At 40.2% G+C, this 19236-nt stretch overlaps 1 protein-coding gene across 4 annotated transcripts in view; it reads right to left on the reverse strand.

Annotated features, from left to right (window-relative positions):
- Positions 1-19236, reverse strand: part of SPTAN1 (spectrin alpha, non-erythrocytic 1) — a 46326-nt gene that overhangs the window by 14605 nt on the left and 12485 nt on the right. For 2 of the 4 annotated variants that reach the window (XM_085077100.1, XM_085077097.1), the window contains 31 exons: positions 18434-18578; positions 18185-18339; positions 16838-16973; positions 16323-16424; positions 15958-16095; positions 15416-15526; positions 14889-14966; positions 14557-14712; positions 14002-14206; positions 13689-13870; positions 13167-13410; positions 12723-12845; positions 11770-11987; positions 10933-11025; positions 10433-10567; positions 9860-10008; positions 8466-8525; positions 6085-6283; positions 5456-5560; positions 4916-4939; positions 4527-4562; positions 3458-3505; positions 3031-3122; positions 2702-2846; positions 2406-2587; positions 2143-2242; positions 1816-2013; positions 1547-1693; positions 908-1011; positions 619-781; positions 115-129 (listed from right to left, as the gene is read on the reverse strand). In XM_085077100.1, coding sequence (XP_084933226.1) covers positions 115-129; positions 619-781; positions 908-1011; positions 1547-1693; positions 1816-2013; positions 2143-2242; positions 2406-2587; positions 2702-2846; positions 3031-3122; positions 3458-3505; positions 4527-4562; positions 4916-4939; positions 5456-5560; positions 6085-6283; positions 8466-8525; positions 9860-10008; positions 10433-10567; positions 10933-11025; positions 11770-11987; positions 12723-12845; positions 13167-13410; positions 13689-13870; positions 14002-14206; positions 14557-14712; positions 14889-14966; positions 15416-15526; positions 15958-16095; positions 16323-16424; positions 16838-16973; positions 18185-18339; positions 18434-18578 — 3988 coding nt within the window. The remainder of the gene's footprint in view (positions 1-114; positions 130-618; positions 782-907; positions 1012-1546; positions 1694-1815; positions 2014-2142; positions 2243-2405; positions 2588-2701; positions 2847-3030; positions 3123-3457; positions 3506-4526; positions 4563-4915; positions 4940-5455; positions 5561-6084; positions 6284-8465; positions 8526-9859; positions 10009-10432; positions 10568-10932; positions 11026-11769; positions 11988-12722; positions 12846-13166; positions 13411-13688; positions 13871-14001; positions 14207-14556; positions 14713-14888; positions 14967-15415; positions 15527-15957; positions 16096-16322; positions 16425-16837; positions 16974-18184; positions 18340-18433; positions 18579-19236) is intronic. The other 2 variants (XM_085077098.1, XM_085077096.1) reach the window with 1 other exon arrangement.

A 19236-nucleotide genomic window follows, 5' to 3' on the forward strand; every position in this document is an offset into this window, starting at 1 on the left:
AGAAAAAGAGATTGCATGAACTGATGGATGGAGCAGCAACCAGAGCCTGGGCTTACACAGAAGCTTATACAGAGAAAATAAATTCACATACCAGGGCTAGTCCAAACTACTTACCAGCAGTTTGGAAAGCTATAAAACAGATTGAGAGAAGTAGTTCAGTGCATTTATACTACTTCATAAACCAGAATTAAAACATAAGAGGTAACTTTTTTCCTTAGTACTGAAAAATAAATGAGATTTCACATTTTATAACATAAAAGAGTTGAGACCCAAAACTCCATGTCCTTATTTTATTGTCTAGATGGTGGGAGAGAGCTAGAATAGCCACTTGGGTTTCTTTAGGAAACTTTCCACTACAGAGACCACATTTCTTATTAATTATATGCATGAATAATTAATCACATGCATGAATAATTACTAATCGAGTTCTATTTTGGGTCTCCTTTCATGCATAATGTAACTTCCATTTTCTCCTTGTTAAAAGGAGACCATGTCCAACATGATGTATCATTCTGTCATCTCTGAACGAGAATTCCTGAGCATGGATTTTTCAAACCAGAGGAGGCCTTGCAAAGTTAACAATGATATTTTGATTTTTGAGCCAAGAACCACATTCACCTGGATATTTGTGGGATCCTTATAGGACTCATCACTCGCAGTCTGGAGCTTTTCACTGATCCAGGCTTCTATTTCATCCACATCCCGACTGAACTGCTGGAGGGTCTGAGACTCTCCCAGCTTTGATCTCTTCTCAATCATTTGGGCTTTCAGACGAAGCCACCTGTAGTAATTTGACACATACAATGAATGAAACACTAGAGCCACACGAGTGGCTCTTCAACAGCTACAGAACACCCCCAAAGAGGATTTCCAGCCATCTGCATTCTCCTCCCTGGAGAGCACTGACCTGTCCAGGACCTCGTTGCGCCTGTTGGCAATGACTCCCTTGGCATAGTGATCTGCAGCAATCAGCTGGTCAGCAAAAGACTGCAGGACAGCAATTTTCTCTTCCTAACCAAACCATAAACCATCAATTAGAACTGTGGTTCCCTAAAGTCAAATAACGAGCAGTGTCTGGAACAGAACAAATCTTTTTTTCTTCTTTAAATTTACATTACTGTGGACCTATGAAGGAAGTTTCTCTTATACAGGACTGCAGAGTCTAACTTACAACACCTTTCACCTGTGGCATTTAGAAAAAAGGGATCTTTTGGCCTTAAAGCTACAGCAGTATGATCTCCCAATAAATCTAGGCAGCTTTCTGCTACATAAAACTTGGAAATATACCCTTTTCCGCCATAAATAAAGAAAAAAATTTCAAATCAGTAAATTTATACAAATACTTGCCACTATTTCTACACTGTCCATACGCAACAAAATACATCTTGATCTGCATAAGTTGCTTCTAAACTTCTGCAGCAAATTCCACATGGCTGAATATTTGGAACTGAACTTTAGAAGCCATACAGGGCAGGAACTCCTTCTGCTAATAATTCGTATGAGAAAAAGGAAACTATTTTCCCCTTACTTCAGCTACCCTCCTCACCTGGACATTGATTGCTTTATCAAAATCTTCATGTTTCTTGATGAGTGCCTCCACACTGTCTAAGGAGTCTCCTTTATCCTCTGTATTCAGGAAAGCCTCCCGGGCAGCCATCCAGTTTTCAGCTTGTTCACAGTCCCGATGAAACAGCTGGGGAGAAAAAACTCCAAAGCATGAGCAGGACAGACCAAGGGAACTGTCACCATCATAAAATAATAAACTTTTTAATGAAAAAAGGAATTATTTTTTGTATCTGAACTGCAGCAGAGTACCTGTAGCTCCAGGCACTGGTCCAGCATCATTCTGCGCTGGACCCAGGCCTTCTCCAGGTCTGTCCGTTCTTGGTCCAGAATATCCAGCTTCTCCTTGATCTCTGGGCTGGCATAGTGTCCATGGGCCAGAAGTTGTTGTCCGAACTGTTCAAATGCCTGGAAAGTGCCAGCCCTAGCATCTATTTCTGTGCGGTGTTCCTGCAAGGGGCAGAGATGTGCTGCTCAATAACCAGAGCTGGAACCGATGTATTTTTGGAACTCTAATTGGAAAGTGTCAGAAAAAGGAAGCATTTGTTGATGTTTATGATACACTTATCTTTCACACACCTGGTGCCTTTCCAATAAAGCTTCAGCTCCAGTGACATCCTTTGCGAGTTCATCTGAGGAGACCAAGCCCCGGATTCCATTGATCCAAGACATGAGGTCCCTGTGAACACACAGTAATAGGGAATTTTTCCCCTTCTCTTCATTGACATAAGTCAAAACAGGGAAAACAGTCCTTTTCTGAACTTGCCAGAAATATTCCTGTGGAACAATAAGCCATACACACTTCACTAATAATAAATTGAGAGGGGGAATGACATCACTACCTGAAGTCACTGAGGAAACGCTGCAGGTCATGAGAATCTCCAAGCTTCTCTTTGCGCTGGTCAGCACGTTTTCCCAGACTATTCCAGGCCTGATTCAACTCAGTGCATTTTTCTTGGAGATCCTCAGTAGATTCTGGATGTGACTGGATCAGACGCTGGGCAGTTTCACCAAGAGAATTCACCTAGAATTAGAGAAGGGAAAATAAACACAGTGAAGACAGAGAAAAACTGCTGTGGTTCAATCATTCCGGAAGATTAAAAAGAAAGCTTTTGGATTTTCTTTCTAGCAGTCTCACCTTATCACCCAGGGCTGCCAAGTCTCTCTCAAAGCCTTCATGCTTGCGCTGCAGAGCCTGAACACTGGCCAGGTCATGCCCATAGTTGTCTGTATTTAATGCTTGATTCTTCTCCTCTATCCATTCTTTGGTTTCATCAGCATCTCTGATTTGAAGGAAGGCAAAAAACAGAATTAAAACTAAGACCACCCTCCACTGAACAAGCTGGTTGTTGAATATCTTTAGATACTCAAAGGTATCTTTTAAATCTTTAGAACAGGTCTCACTATATTTTAGAATTCTTTATAGACAAAGCATTTGACTGAGTCAAGACCAAACAAACCCCTCACCTGTGGAATCTCTGGACCTCATGGGCACTGCCCAACAACTGGCTCCTCTCCTCTGCCAGCTGTTGCAGGGATCTCCAGCGCTCATTCAGCTCCTGGATGAGGGAAGTACAAAATCAAGATTGGTCTTTCACTACTGGTGAAGGTTACTAAATTCTGCTTAATTCCAGAAGTATGCAGAAATTAAGATAGTTTAGTTAAATAAAATAATTTTAAGCGTTTCTCCTGAGCTGTAAAACCAAATGATTTTATGTATATAATAAGACAGTGATGTAACTGGAGAAGCAAATGCTGTATATATTAATGCTTCTTTCAAAAAATTGATTCCAAAGAGTTTATAAAGCTTAATGAAAGACAAAGACTATGGAAAAGGAGGGTAAAAAAAATGTTCCCAACTTCTAAATCGGCACAGACAAAGTTGTGTAATTACCTTGATTGAGTTGAAGGTTGCCACGGTGTGTACCATCAAACGTGCAGACTGTACAGAAAGGCAGAAATAAAAAATATAGCATTGAATTCAACTCTAACCAAAAGCAAAAACAAAATGAAAGAAAACTCCTTAAAAAATCAAGTAGAAACCACTAAGAATGGCAATGTAAGTAAATTACAAAAGCAATTAAGAATAATTGGTTGCAATACCGAAGGTATTATAGAGCAGAGTAAGAATAGCCAGAATTCACAAGTGAGCACTGTCTTGTTAGTGTAAGCTGAAGCAAACAAGTCTGAATGAGGAAAACAAAATGAAAATTCAAAGGCAACATTGAGTAAGTGAATTAAAAATCCCCAAACTCTTAGTCATAGCTTGCTAAGTTACTATGAGACTCTTAGAATTCAAGGTACATGTTTATAATCTGAAAAAAAAATTTAAAAAAATCACCAGTTCCTGGTGACATGGCTGCATTTTCTGTCAAAATATTGCATACTGACCTGGTTTTCTCACATTCACACAGCTTAAAAGATGTACAAGCAGCTTAAAGTCTAGCAGGGTGGATGCAAGACATAAAACATGGGAATGAAATACTAGGGAAAACACAGTGTTGGATTAATTTAAAAATATTTAAAGTATTTTTTGTGCTTTAGCAGGTGACAGCTCTTCCATTGTGAGCCTCTAATGAGTGGAGAAAGGCTTCTTCTAACTACTGTAGAAAATGAGCTGGAGATGACTAATGGAATACAGCATATTCCTTACTATTGACATAGGATGACAAAGGAATATTGACATAAATGGCCTTGACTTCGAGGAATAAAAACATTTTTGTTGTAGCAAGCAGAAAGCAAAGAACTCATGCAAAGTGAACAAGGGATTATTCAACATCTACTGGCCAGAAACTGGAATCACCTCATAGTACAAGCTCAAAACTAAACAGAGTTTTGTAGCAGAGAGGTAAAAACCAGGCTGTTGGCAATTTCTATGGCACAGGAGAAGAAAATGGTCTAAAAAAAGATGATGTGCTGTAGTTTTATTTTCTTGCTGTGTGCTACTAAGCAATGACACCTACCTTCCAAGGAGAGGCTGTCTTAGAATCAGTTTCATCCTGTTTGAAAATGTGAAGAAACAGCTTTAAAATACGAAGCAGAATCTAAAACTACTAGAATACAGTAAAAAAATCTTGAGAAGATCTCCATGTTCGATCCTTAACACAGAAAGTACATTTTTTCATGCAAGTATTTTTATCAGTTTGGGTTGTGCTGCTTGCTTAGGTTTGTGATGTGGGGCAAGACACTCAGGAAATAAAGGGATTAAAGATAAGCTAATCTTTGAATGTCCATTCAAAGTCATTAGTGAGTTCCACCATGGAAATGAACCACAATTACAGCTGAACTTCTCCTTGTACATCCCAAACCTGTTACAATTGCCACTCCATCCACCTCAGAAATTAACACTTACCCTGGGCATCATCCCATAGACTTCCTGCAAAGGAGAAAGGACAAACAACTTGTTATTTTCCAATAGAAAGAACATTTTTCCCAACATGCTTCATACTTTGATAGCACAGGATAAAATTATTTACAGAAATAGCATAAGTACGTAAAAAGCTGGCAAAAGACCCAACCCAAACCAAACCAGAAAACCCACAAAGCCCCTCTACTCTGAATTAAGTTCTATTTTATTTCTCTTGTTCCCTAGTATTCCTCACCCATTTGCCTGCAAATAAATAAAGGCTAAATTTCAAATTTATATGAAGCAGAATTAATGCATGGATTCTCCATGACTTTTAATATTATTGTAAAAAATTTCCATTCCTAAAAAAAAAGGGCAAAACTCTATATGCTGCAATTTGCTCTAGCATTATTAAAAATATATAATTCTAAGGGTCTCCTTGTGGTGACCACACTAGAGAACAGCCTGAATCTTGCAATGCCAGGCAAAAGAAAGGAGGAAAATATTTTGCTTCTTAGATTAGATTAAAGCAGAGAAAAAGAGGACCTGTTGTTGTACTGCTTGTACTTCATCTGCCATCAGTCCTTCTGACTCCAGGTCCTTTGCAACCTTGTTTATGTCCTTCAGGCGTGACTCGTTGGCTTTCAGATCCTGCACAGAACAGGGAACAATCCCAGTATTAACACTCACCCCACCAAAACATGTTGAACAAAGTGGCTCACCAGGAGTGAACAGCAGGAGTTAAGCCCAGAGACCCTGAGTTCCCAGACAGCCTGTGCCAGGGAATCCCAGCTGCCAGACTGGAAACCATAATGCATCTTTCATTTCAACAGGAATAGCTTAACTGAAGGTTATGCTCTACACAAACTGAAATTCTTCCAAAGCTTGGCAGATTCTGTACTGCAAAGCATTGAAAGAGAGTTTCAGTTCTCTGGGAGCTGGGAAGCATGGAGCAACCTGGAGAATGTAATCAAACTGAAGACAATTGCATGTGGGACTCTCTCTATCCTTACAAAACGAAATAAAAAATTCATATATACCTTTTATGGACCTTTTATGTCCAATCAAAGCCATGTTTCCTACTCAGCTATGAAGAATTGTCATGGACACATGATCAGAAAGCCTGAAGGGAGAGGCCAAAATTAACACACACATTATACAGCATCACAACATACCTTCTGAAAATCATCAAATTTCTTCTGCAGCACCTCCACCTGCTCCAGATCAGCACCCACTTCCTCACTGGTGAGTGCTGCTTCCTTCTCATTGATCCACTGCTGGAGCTCATTGGCTTCACGGAAAAGCATGAACTTCTTGCAGCTTTTTTCCAACATGCCTTTGCGTTTTTCTCCCAGTTCCAGGAGAGAGTGATACCTGGTAAAGCAGGAAAGGAAATCAGTTCCATCTGACTGCTGCTTGAGTCCAACCACAGGAATTTCTTAACTACAGGGGTCCCCAGAGATGGAGAATCCCTGAAGTTATGCTTTTCTGCTACACGATGAGCTACTCTGTGTAGTTGTGAATGAAGACTGTCCATGTCTCTCCTCCACATGGATTGCACACCAAAACAGGAACTCCCACATGCAACACCTGGGCAAATGCAAACCCAAATCTCAGCCTAGGTTAGGGTAGACTCTTAAACTACAGTGTCACTGCAGGGCAGGAATGACTCCATACACTCTTACTTGCCAGGAGGTATTTTCCTAGAGTACATCAAGTTTGCTATCAGATTATTAAAATCTACCATCCTCCCAGCTTCAGGACATAAACATCTTCACTGGCCTTTTCCAGTGCAAAATCTGCTGAATGTTTAAGCAAGGTATGCGTCTTTGATAACACACCTATATTCAACTGGGAAATCCATGAAACTCATTTCATGTGCACTTTTTATATCTGTGGAATTGCCAACATCAGTCATATTGCTCCTCATTTACATGAGGACAGACAAAGTGAAACCTTCAAAATGTTTAAATTGGTCTGCACAGGCAAATAAACCTCTAAAGATCAGCCAGTTATTTAAAACCACAAGAAAACTGATGTCTGCTATTTGGCTCCTTGTAATGAACTAGACACAGATGATCCTATAAGACCTTTCCCAAGCCGTTGCTGAAAAAAGCCAGCAGCAGTTTTGCAGTCACTAACACTGAGTTGCAAATCTCGCTAGCAATGCACAATGCCTGTTTTTGAAAAACCTGCATTCAGAAAAGCCACACTCTTCAGACTCATTTTTACTGTTACTTTATTTTAAGTCTTCCAGAAGATGAGATATTTTTAGCTGCATCTGGAAGGGATTTTTTGTGTCCTGAATCAGTTTGGATGTTGCTCTACCACGCTGATCAACAGCAGCAATTGATTCTCATTATTAAGCCATACTCCTTCTGATGTTACTAAATCAACTAATACCAGACACTGCTGAGGCTCCTCAGGGGCCTCAGATGGGGATGCTTTCATTTCCCACCTGAAGCACATGGGCACACACTGAGCAGTCACAACCTCCCAGCTTGAGGAGTTCAATGCTGGAGCATTTCCCTAACCAACAGCTTAGAGATGACAAATTTTCCTGAAAAAATCCTCAGTATCCTGGGCTGTAATGTCTATACATCAAACTGATAAATCAGCTCCCTTTCCATCAAGGCAGAGAGCTTGTGGCTTCCTGTTTATTATGGTTTAAGACTGGATAGAAAGGAACTAAGAATCTTTCATATTAGGTTTGAATAGAAACTTTCTCCACTGACCTGAGGAAAACACTGTTTTGAAGCCTGCCCTAACTGCAGCTGTTTGACTCAGCAAACAGCTTTAGGTATTAAATACTTGTAAAAGCTCAGAGGATTTGGGCAAAACTCCTTTAGAAGCAGACCTTACCTCAGAGTTGCTTTGCAACACTTGAGAGATTTACATAAAAGTTTCACTTTTAATTCTCAAGAAATACTTTCTCTATGAAAAGACAGTCAGGTACAGCCAATGAACACTATGGCTTTGGATTTCCCAGCAACTTCCACAGGCATAATGCAAACTTGGTATCTTTTCCAGGAGACATGAACACAAGTTTCAAAATTTAGTTCATGTCAAAATTAATAATCATCTTATATAAATAATATTTTTTGACTACCCAGCATGAATGTTACCTCATATGATAAGCTATGACAGCCCCACCCTTCTCTTAAGACATTCAGATGTGATGCAATACTTGGTAGATGTACTTTATATACATTTATATAAACAAACTAATATTTCCATCTGCATCTCAGAAAATGCAAGAGATGCTTTTTAAGGAAAACAGTCCAGATACACCTAAAGCCTCTTTGGTAAGCAAAACTAGTATGATGGAATAAACATGAACTAATTTAGCAGCACAGAGGTGCCCAGCAATATAAGCAGCTGGCTGTGAGGGACAGAGGAAACACAGACCACCAGACTCATCTAAAACTAATCCTCATTGCAGAAATTGCCTCTTTCATGTCTCTTTGGAGCAGCTTTACCAAAGAAAGAAACAAAGTGAGGATGAACAGTGACAGTGTGGAGACAGCATGGTTTAGAAAGGGCTAATCCTACTCACAGTTCTTCGACCTGTTTCATACGCAGAGATACACTGCCGACCTCCTTAGTTATGAGAGTCCTGCACAGACAGGGAGCACAGCAAATGCATGCGAAAAATTAGTCAGATTAACAAAAATAATGAAAGCAGCAGCTCCATCCATGGCTGGTCTGTGGTAGGAGATGGGTAAGAGTTCACATTTAAATGGAGAAAATTAGGTGTCATTCAGAAGCAAACAAAGCAAATCAGACCAGGAGTACAATTTACATAAGGAAACCTCAGCAGTACAGTTGAGCTCTCTCTATAAGGTCTCCTCACCTCCTGATTATTGTGCCACATGATTGGAAATTAAAAGGTCCCCTCTCCTTGGCTCTAAAATAAGGCACCCTGTTCTAGTTACTAAAAGCACTGTGCAAACCCATGGAGGGAATGACTAAAATCCTGACCAAAGAGCTACAATTTTCCAGCATCTTTTCTTTGTGCTGGTAAAGGATTTTTGTTGCAGGTTGTCGGGGTTTTTTTGTGTGATTTTATTTTAATTTTTTAATTCTAGAGCTAAGGATGGTAATTATTGTATGGGACTGTAATAACTGATGACTCAATACAACTGAGTGGGAGGAAATTCTCACGTAGAACGACAGTGTAGCTGCACAAACAGATGGGAGTACACAGAAAACTTTCAGCTTTGGCTTCCAAGTGGCTTGATAAGATGAGCCAGCACTCACAGCTATCACCCACAGCCTTTGCTTGAATTAATCTCTAGCCACCATGTGCTTTAAGAAGGTCATTACCAAGCAGCCTTGCAGTTTTCTCTGTTTGTAACGATATGCTGCTCTTTTAAAAGAGACGATAAGAATTGAAAAAAAAAAAAAGAACAGGGGGACACATTTTAGCTCCAATAATGGCAACAAATATTGGCACCACATTTCAGGAAAAAAAGTGATGAGCTAGCAGCAAAGTAGTCCCAGTTCAAAAGGAGGGCACTTCCAGAGGCAGCCCTGTATAGGGAGAGCACTGTACTTTATGGAATCAAATTTTAGAAAGCTTTTCAAAACAGATCACACATTAAGAAGTGACAACTACATATACAAGAGCTGCTTAGGACATATATAACTCACAAACAAGTTTAAGGAGTTAGGTACAACAACAAAAGGAACACATAAAATACTCAAGTCAGACAGTAAGTTGAGCTCTAGTGTCATGAGTTTAACAGTTAAAAATGGAAAAAGCAACAAGAAAATCTAGAGTAAGAATAAAACAACTGAATCTGATGCCTCTGGTAAAGGAGCCCCTTGTTTTGCTCCAATTAATTATTCCCTAGTGTAAGAAGCATTAACCTAAGCTGGTGGCATCTGTGAGGCAAAGGCCAAGCCAGCTAATGCTGATGGTGTCATATCTCATCAGTTAGATCTTACTGGTTGTCGATTTGCTCCTGTCGCAGGGCTATGCTGCCTTGCTCCTCCAGGAGATTCTCTCGGGATGCAGACTGGGCAGGATCCAGTTTTTTCACATAGGCAGCTGGTACAAATCCCTGACGGTCATTGACTTCCACCTTCCACCAGTCCTGGAAGGAAAAAAACCCAAAGGAACCACTGTGAGGTTGTCATCAAGCATAAAGAATGCTGGGCAACTCAATGTTGCAAATCAGGGACTTCTATTAACACAAGGAAACCAGTGATGCTCCCAGCTGTTGCTCTTGTTATGGAGATCATTTCAAACAAACATTGACATATTTCTTGAGGACATAGAAGTCTTACTCCCATGTCTCCCCTTGTGTTTGGCCAAAAATTCCTCCACAGTGGGTAATTAAAGTTTTTTCACAGACACGTGTCCTGTCTTGGAAAGGCTGGCCGCTATAGAGGAGTCATGGAAATGAACTGGAGAAGTTCAGCTGAAGTGCTGAATGGGGACACAGGCTAAATGTGCCAAAACCAAACAAACCACTGAGGGAGCTAAGCAGGGCAGCAAACCAGGAGGTGAGAGCCCACCTTGTTGGTGCTGTTGAGTAAGGTGAGGATATCTCCCTTCTTCATTGTCACCTCCCGGGGACTCTTCTCCTGGTAATCATAGAGTGCCAGAACAAGCTCTTTTCCAGTTTCATCATCTGTGGGAGCAACTTGTTGCTAAAACAAACAAACAAAAAAAAAACAAAAACAAAAACAAAAAAAAGAGCACAAGAGAAAATTAGCTGTTCTGTCCTTATTATAATCAATATAGTAGTCCTATAATAGACTTCAGCCTTAGTCAAAGCTACTGTAGGATCAGTTTGGGTGCTGTCTGGGCTCAAACCCTGAAAACCACAACATTAAACTAATTAATTTCAAAGCAACACAGCTGCCCTATAATTATAAAAACAGACTGCTAATTTTTTTTTAGCAAACAAGCACAGTCTGCAATAACCTCTCAAAACCAACAACTGTTATTGAGCTTTGTTTTTACCTTTTGCTGACCCTTGAATTTTAGGTACGTGATTAGCATTTTTCCTTACCCTGCATGACTGGGCCTGTTCCCTCAATGCCTGGATGCTGCTGCCATAAGCAGAAAGATCAGACATCAAAGCTTCATGTTTCTTCAGAAGAGCCTGAAAGTAGATGATAAAAACAACATGCACACCTTGCCATTTTACAAATATTCCTCTGCTTAAAATATATACTTTGACTCCATACACAGGGAATGTGGGTTTTTCAGAGCTGCCAGCCTTGTGACTCTCATGGAAATAATCACTTCTATTTATTCACAGGCTAGATAGTGGTCCTAATGCTTCTAGTGCTTTGCCTCTGCCTTATCTCTGCAACATTCTTTTGTTCTGACCAGAAATAACTCTATTTCCAGAGTGACATGGGGTAAGTTTAAAGGGTGCCTTTTAACTGCACTTCATGTTGATAAAATGTCAGTCAGCACTGCCTGGGATGTAGTGTTTGACTGCAGAATGATACCAATAAAACAACTCCAGACAAAAAAAATTACTTCCAGACTAATGAACTACTGAAAACCAGACTCATACTGAAATGCTCATCCCATGAGGCATTTGCTGATATTATTTTCATTATACTTAAAAAAACAAAACCCTGTATAAGAGTGAATACAGAAGTAAAGCCTCCTCACAGTTGGCTTAATATACTGAGCAGCAGAATTTCATGTGCAGTAACAACTAAGACATGGAAAATATTGTCATCTTTGGACTCAGAGCCAAAATCTTGCTTGATGCAAGAATCTTCCATCCTCTTTGGTAAGAATACTGAAATTTTCAGAGCTCATTTTTTTACCACTAGACAAATCCTCACCATACTTATGAAAAACTGATTTAACCAAGAATCTCAAATACCTCAGCAGAGTCTTCATCTTTCCCATAATCTGTACTGCCTACAATAGGCTCCTTTTCCCTCATCCAGGATTCAGCCTCATTAGCATCAGCAAAGTACTGCTGAGCCTGTAGGGAATCCTCCAGGTCCTGTCGACGCTGAGATGCTTTGGCTTTCAGAGAGTCCCACTTCTGGTTTAGCTCGTTCAGTTTGATTTTCACATCCTCAGCTGCAAAGTGTCCTATGGAACAGAAGCAGAGGGAACTGAAGGACTTCAGCAGACAAAAATCAATACACATTAGATGATTACTCGTACTTCTTCAAAGTCACAGAAATGAGACCAATTTAAAACCTATTCAGACTAGAATAATAAAAACATAACTCAGCTGGTCCTTTTGCCTCAAAATGGTAAACACAGACCCTGTCAATCAAGCTGTACTAGGATATCTCAATCATTAGGAATAAAACAAGACACATCATAACATTTGTCAATGATGAAACAGGAAAGGTAATCTCTTTCCAGCAGCAGAGTTCTGGCAGCAGGCAAATATTAGTTCAGACTTGCAGGATTTTTTTTTTTTTTGGTATTTTGGTGTTAAAAACACCAAGTCAGAAATAAAGACGCCTATTTATTTAAAAGCAGGAATTACTCTTACCATCTTTGTGGAGAATTCTCTCTCACATCGTGATTATGTACCTCTGATAAAACCCTTTAACAAATTTAATTACAGAGACTAAATACAATAGGCACAAACTTGCTGAGTAAGTGTTCATCAAGAGCAGATAGAGATCTGTGAAAATTATGAGAGGTTCCCACCAAGGAACCTATTTTTATTTTCAGGTGAAAGGATGACCAGGAGTTCATCCTGATAGCAGGTACCTGTCTATTTGTCAGGATAGAAATAGGCAGTAATTCTTAACTGTGCTAGACCAGAGAACAAAGGACTGTGCCAAAGTTAAAAATACTGAGACATACCCTCTTCCACCATAGCATTTCCCTTCTGGGTGACAGCTTTAATGCGAGGCTCATGGCCTGCAATTTCTGCCTGCAAAGCCTGGTGCTTCTTTAGCAGATTCTGGACACCAATTAAGTCCTTGCCTGAAAGATACAAAATAATCAATCAGATAAATCAGAGTCACTAGATAAAACAAGAATTTCAAGGCAGCTGCAGCCAGTGCTACACAAACTTGCAGAGTTGAGAACTTGAACAATGAAGACAGAGCACTTATGGAAACTAAGTTATAATTTGAATTATGTAAGTAACACCTGAGAGACCCGGGGCAATGGCAAATACTTAACTCCGGGCAACGTTAATCACAATAAACAGTTTTGAAATTTTCAGGGAATGTTCTATAAAGATACAATTTATAACAGTGCAATTCTGATATCTAAATCCCAGAGATACCAGGATGGACCAACCTCGGTTTGTGGAAGCTGCAATAGGTTCTTTTTCCCTAATCCAGGTCTCTTCATCCTCAATGTCACGGAAAAGCTGCTGCAGGCGAAGAGAATCTGCAAGTTTCTGCTTACGAGCTACCATGGGGTCCTTCAGAGCTTCATAACGAGCCACTAAAGCTTCTTGTTTCTTCTTGATATTGTCAGCATCAAAGTGCCCAGCCTCTTGGAATTGGCGTGCCTGGATGGTAATGCCATCTATCCGATCCTAAAATTGATCCAGCAACAGCATTAGGTCAGAATTTCTGTGACCTGCGGCAGTGACTGAGAAGCTAATTTCTATTAAAGTCTACAAGATATTATTCTTCAAGATGTACAAGTTATGTTTCAGTTCAAAATTACTTTTTATTAGCGAACTGTAAAACCCAAAGCTAAAAAAATTATAAAAACCCAGACCTGCTAAGGTGTCTGATTGAGCACATCTGAAAATAAGATCTTTTGAGTGAGCAGATCTGAAAGGGCAGGAATAAAAATTATTTCCCTTACCTGATGGGCGGCAACATCTGCCTCCAGCAGGGCATGTTTCTTCTGAAGATTCTGAACATTAGTAAGATCTTTTCCATAGTCATCAGAAGCCAAGTGTCCTTCTACTTCATACAGCCAGAGCTCAATGTCCTCCACATTGCGATTAAACTGCTGCTGCTGATTGGCTTCTCGCAGTTTTATACCTGAGCAAGACAGGGGCAAGAGAAGAACAGGGCAAGATAGGTAAAGTAAGAAACTGAAGTTAACTCACTTCCTGTCTTCTCCCAGCTAAACACTCCAGAAATCTGCCCATATTCTCCTGAGCAAGTTGTACCTTTGAGCTCAGTGGCCTCCAGAAGTTTCTTCCACAAGCTGATGACTTCGTTCATGCGAGCTGCCACCTCATCAGAAGCATAGTGCTTGACATCAATCAGCTTCTGGCCAGCTTTCTCCAGGGCATCAATACGACTCTGGTTAGCAGACAGCTCTGCTTCAAAAGCCTGGTGTTTCTGAACTTTACCTTGCAAATTCGATGGATCCTACAGATGAAGAAAGAAATGGAACGTTTCAATACAAAAATCAGTACCAAAAGGTCTCTGAAGAATTTTTTTAATTGGACTACATTCATAGACATGCCATGGTGTCACCAGAGGATCTGGTGCCAAAAATGCGCCTTAAATCAGAACACTTAAAGCTATTGGATAGGCATGATTACAGCATGAGGGAAAAATGCCCCTTGGGGTCAGGAAGAAATTATGATTCCTCCTGTTGCCATTAATACTGCCGACTATCAGCAACATTTTGGCTGACACCGCTTCCTATCATTAGACTGATTACATTAAGTCCAGTACTGTCTTAAAAGCATTCTACCATTCATCTTTGTGCTTACCTTGTAGGCCTCATCAGTTGCAGTTTTCATCTTTTCATTAACCCAACTCTTGAGCTCATCAGAGTCTCGGAAAAACTGCTGCAGATGGAAAGAATCTGCCAGCTGAGCGCGACGGTACATGGCTCTTTCATGAAGGGCATTTCGGCGGCTCAGCAGCTGAAAAAATGAAAGAAAGTAAAAGGTTTTTAAATTCTTCAAGCTTGTAAGAACCACCTCTGTATCCCTCTTGGGACAGCTCTGTTGACTTATCCTATACTGAAGTCATCCCATGTAAAATAATAAAGCAGAACAAGATTTAAAGTCTACAGTCCAAGTGTATTTTGGATACTTACAGCATCTCTGCGTGTAGCAACATCATCCATGGCATAGTGGTTATTCTGAATCAACTTAGTAGCAAACTCATCTAATGCCTAGAGGGAAAACAAGTTTCCATTTATTTGGTGTAACAGAAATTCTTTGTGCAAATTTGTTTAGCATATCAATTCCCCAAGTTCATCAGAGTAACACTGGCAGAAAGCCATTAGCAGACCTATCCTTACACCCTTTCCTCTCTGTACCATCATCCTCTCCATGTGGAAGAGTGCAGGTTTTTTAAAAATCTTCGTCCACCTGTGTGCTGGTATGATAGGGAAGTGTCAGGTTACCCAGCTCTGAGACAGAAATTGAGCCCTATTCCACACCTTTTCCACTGCTTTCCATTTTAGAGACAATACCCATTATTTCGAGCTAATACATCCCACACAACAGTGGATCATTCTGCAAAGCAAACCCCATCCTTTACCATCCCCTAGCAATGTCAATAAATGCCCTTGGTTTCACTTCTTGCCCATTTAGTGATGATCTAATGTAAATGTCTTACTGTGATTTTCTCCTCTTGGGCACTTAGGGATTTCTCAAAGTCCTCATGCTTCTTTAGAAGAGCCTCCACACTGTCCAGAGAATCACCAAGGTCTTCATTCAGCAGAAATGCCTGAAGTAAGGACACAAACACATTTTTATTTCCATAGTCAGATGCTCTAAGTGAGCTCAAGCACAGCCAGGGATATTTCCTGCCATTTGTTATTACTGAAAGGTAAAAGATGACATACTGGAATGATGTTTGCTTTACACTTCTAAGAGAGCTAATAATTCTTCTTAGCTTCTTATTCAACCAGCATTTTACAAGAGTTAACACACACAAAAGACACATCAAGCCCACTTGTCATAGCTCATCGTTTCAGCCTTAGATGGAAACAGCCATTGCAGCATTTCAGGCAGTCAGACAAATTACTCTGCACAGCACCCACTCACTAGTGGGTGTTTATGGCACTGCCACTAGGCAATACTGATTGCTTAAGCCACAGAAGACTACCCAGAAATTAAAATCCACCATATCTGGAAAGTTCAAAGACAGGCACTCACTTCTTGTTTGCTCATCCAGTTGTCAACTTGTTCAGTATCTCTGTAGAAAAGCTGCAGGTCCATGCACTGCTCATACTGCTGCCTGCGGAGCTCCCACAGTTCCAGCAAGGCAGACCTTTCATCTGAGAGGATGGTCAGCTAATGGATTGGGAAGAGGAATATATAATAATTTTATTTAACACCCTAGTTCACTTCTATCTCAATATAAAATCAAATTATGACTCTAAAAAAAGTGATTAGCACTGAATTCAAAACTACCTCCTGTGTAAAGAATGAAATCTGTTCCTGATGTGATCATCCTTTTAAATTAAGGGACACAGAAGAAAGAGGCAAAATTCTTCTAGGAGCTCTTGCTCTCAACTTACCTTTTCCTTAACTTCATCAGAAGCATAGTGCCCAGCAGCGAGCAAAGCCTGGCCTGACTCATCAGCAGATTTGAAGCTGTCTTCATGGGCATCAATTTCTCCCTATGAAAGCAGATGTGAATAAGCCATTATCAAAATTTATCTTAAAATAGGGTGTCAAAATTACCTTACAATGCACACAAGGTAGGTATAAATTCCTACATTAAAATTAACCTAAAAGTTGATTTGAGCTGTACTCTTTCTGATTAATTGTAGGAAATCCTCAGGCTCAGTCCAACTGGCTGCTATCAGGCTTATTTTTTATAAAATATTAACATAAGCATTCCTAAATACTTAGTAATTAGTGCATATCTACTATCTAGAAACAAATTAAAAATATTAAATCAGGATGGCAATCTACTACTGTGTTAGTTGCATGATCAAAGCATTCCAGTGCTACAACACTGACTCAGAGACTGTGTTAGACATACAAATCAGAGGGCTGCTGATTGCATTTGGCTGTATAACCACTCTACCTTATGTTCCTGATGTCTGTCTAGAAGGGCTTCTGCCCCAGCCACATCGTTGGCAAGTTCATCAGCATTTATCAGAGCCTTCATCTCAGTCACCCAGCTGGTGAGGTCTCGGAAGTCTGCGAGAAAGCGCTGCAGCCTTAGGGAAGCAAAGGGAAAAATGGTTGGGAATAATTAGATTGCACAGTTTCTCTCCCCTTTCCCCAGAGAAAGGGTTACAAACACAAAAGCTGTTCCTCAGACAGAAATAAAACAGAAAAATGCGCTCAGAATATTAAATAACTAAATATGCTTTGAATCAAAAAAGAAGTCTTTTGAAGTTATGAAAATGCTGGGTTCTAAATCAATGTCTGAAAGACACGTTTTGCATATAACTTATATTGTAAGTAAAATTAATAATCCTAACTACACGCTGAGGACAACAGAAATCAAAATACAGTTCTCAAGATAATCCACAGGGCTGCTTCTGTCACAACCATTACAGTGTGGGGGAGGAGGGAACTGACAGAAAAATTCAACTGCACATGCCTCAGCCTTAAAACAAGCAAACAAATCCTCAAATTCCTTCCAGAATGCCTTTAGTTATTGCCTTTGGCACGTACTTAGCACTTATCAGCAACAGTAATCAGTTTCTGTTTCCCTTTTACATTTGTTGTTAATTGCTCTGAAGAGACTATGGCAGAGAAGGTAAAGAAAAAGATTATTTGTGTGGGTCTCCACTGCCAAAAATCCCACATCGTGGGAGGGAACAAAGGGCAGAAAAACAAAACCAGAAAGGATGTAAACTAACCACCATATTAGGATTAGTCTGTTTTTAGTATGGCTTCTCAACAATGATCTAACAGGTTGTGTTTCAGAGAGCAGGTTAGTATAGAAACAAGACTGGATGAAGACAAATCCTGCACTAACAAAGAACTACCACAAAAACAGGGAATTCATTTGGTCAGACAATATATCAAACAATACATCATACTCAGTCTTCACAGAGACTCTTAAAGACTCCATAGTGAACAAATTTGAAATAAAAGTACTAAAAAAGCTTTTTTCCCAGCAAAACTGAAACATTGTAAGATACTGTACTTTAAAATGCACATATCAACTCAGACAGAGAAAACAGCACTGTGTCTATTTTCATAATTGATCCAAAGCTGCAATGTTTTTTCAATTATATAAATATTTCTTTTACTACAAGAAGCTAATGTAAAATAGAATTTGGTGAACAAGACTGCTCCGAAAACACCAGAATCATCCCAAAATTTTGGAAATGCCATCTCTTTCTTCTCCTCCCAAGAGCCCTCTGTCAAATGTGCACAAGGAAGGAAGGAGCACTGTCCTATTGCAGTGACACACCTGTAGGAGTCGTTGAGGCGAGCGTGCCTCTCTGCTGCCAGCGTCCGGATCTGCTCCCAGTTGGCAATGAGCTCCTCCCGTTTCACTTGAATTTGGGAAGCATTTATTGGGTGAGACTGCTGCAAACGGTCAGCTTCTGCACACAGGGCCTTCACCTAAACCCAGGCACAAACTGTGAGTGAGCTTCCAGCCCTTTACAAGCAGGTTACCTTGTTAAAACTGTAGCTAAAATGCATCTTGCAGGGGTACCTTATCTTCCAGAGCTGCCAGGTCTCTTTCCAGGCCTTCGTGTTTGCGCAGTAATGCCTGCACACTGGCTAAGTCTCTACCAAAATCATCTGAGGCCATCAACTGCCCCTTCTCCTTAATCCAGCTGATTGTTTCATCCACATCCCTTCAAAACAAAGCACAAATTGAAAGCAGACTGCACAGCTGGAAAAAGGAAGAAAGCAGGATGTGTTCCCATACGTGTGCTAGACGTACTGGCATACAAACCCACATATATAAACACCGCAGCCAACTACAAACATCTTTTAGAAAACAAACAAATAGACTTCTTTACATCTCAAGAAACTTTGAAGCATATTAACAGGCCACTGTCATCAGATGCAAATAAGGAATTACAGCACCACTGAGCACCATCACTGAATGGGTCCATTTCTCACTCTGGACCCCTCTCCAACTTCATTACAGCAAATCTCAAAATGCTGTAGATGGAGATGAGACTGGAAAGACATTGCTCAAAGCCTCCAGAACAACTGGGCCGACATCCAATCAAAAAAGTACACCCCATTTAAGGCTCATCTAGGACAGAACTGGGGGAAAAAGCCCTCAGAGGAAAGGAGAGCAAAATGCCATTAGCAGGAATGAACAAAACTGCCAAGGGCTGAAAAGCTCTATCAGAATGACCATTCTAAAATAACTGTAGAACAACAAGGTCTTCATTCAACAAGTCATGTGGAAGAGCAAAGCAAAGCCATAGAAGACAGTAGCTCTTCTCATACTACTGTGTGCAGCTGAATGCATCATTAAACACCCACACAAGGGTTACA

The sequence above is a fragment of the Lichenostomus cassidix genome, chromosome 17 (genome assembly GCF_008360975.1).
Source record: "Lichenostomus cassidix isolate B80296 chromosome 17, HeHo_3.0, whole genome shotgun sequence".
Taxonomy (NCBI): Eukaryota; Metazoa; Chordata; class Aves; order Passeriformes; family Meliphagidae; genus Lichenostomus; species Lichenostomus cassidix.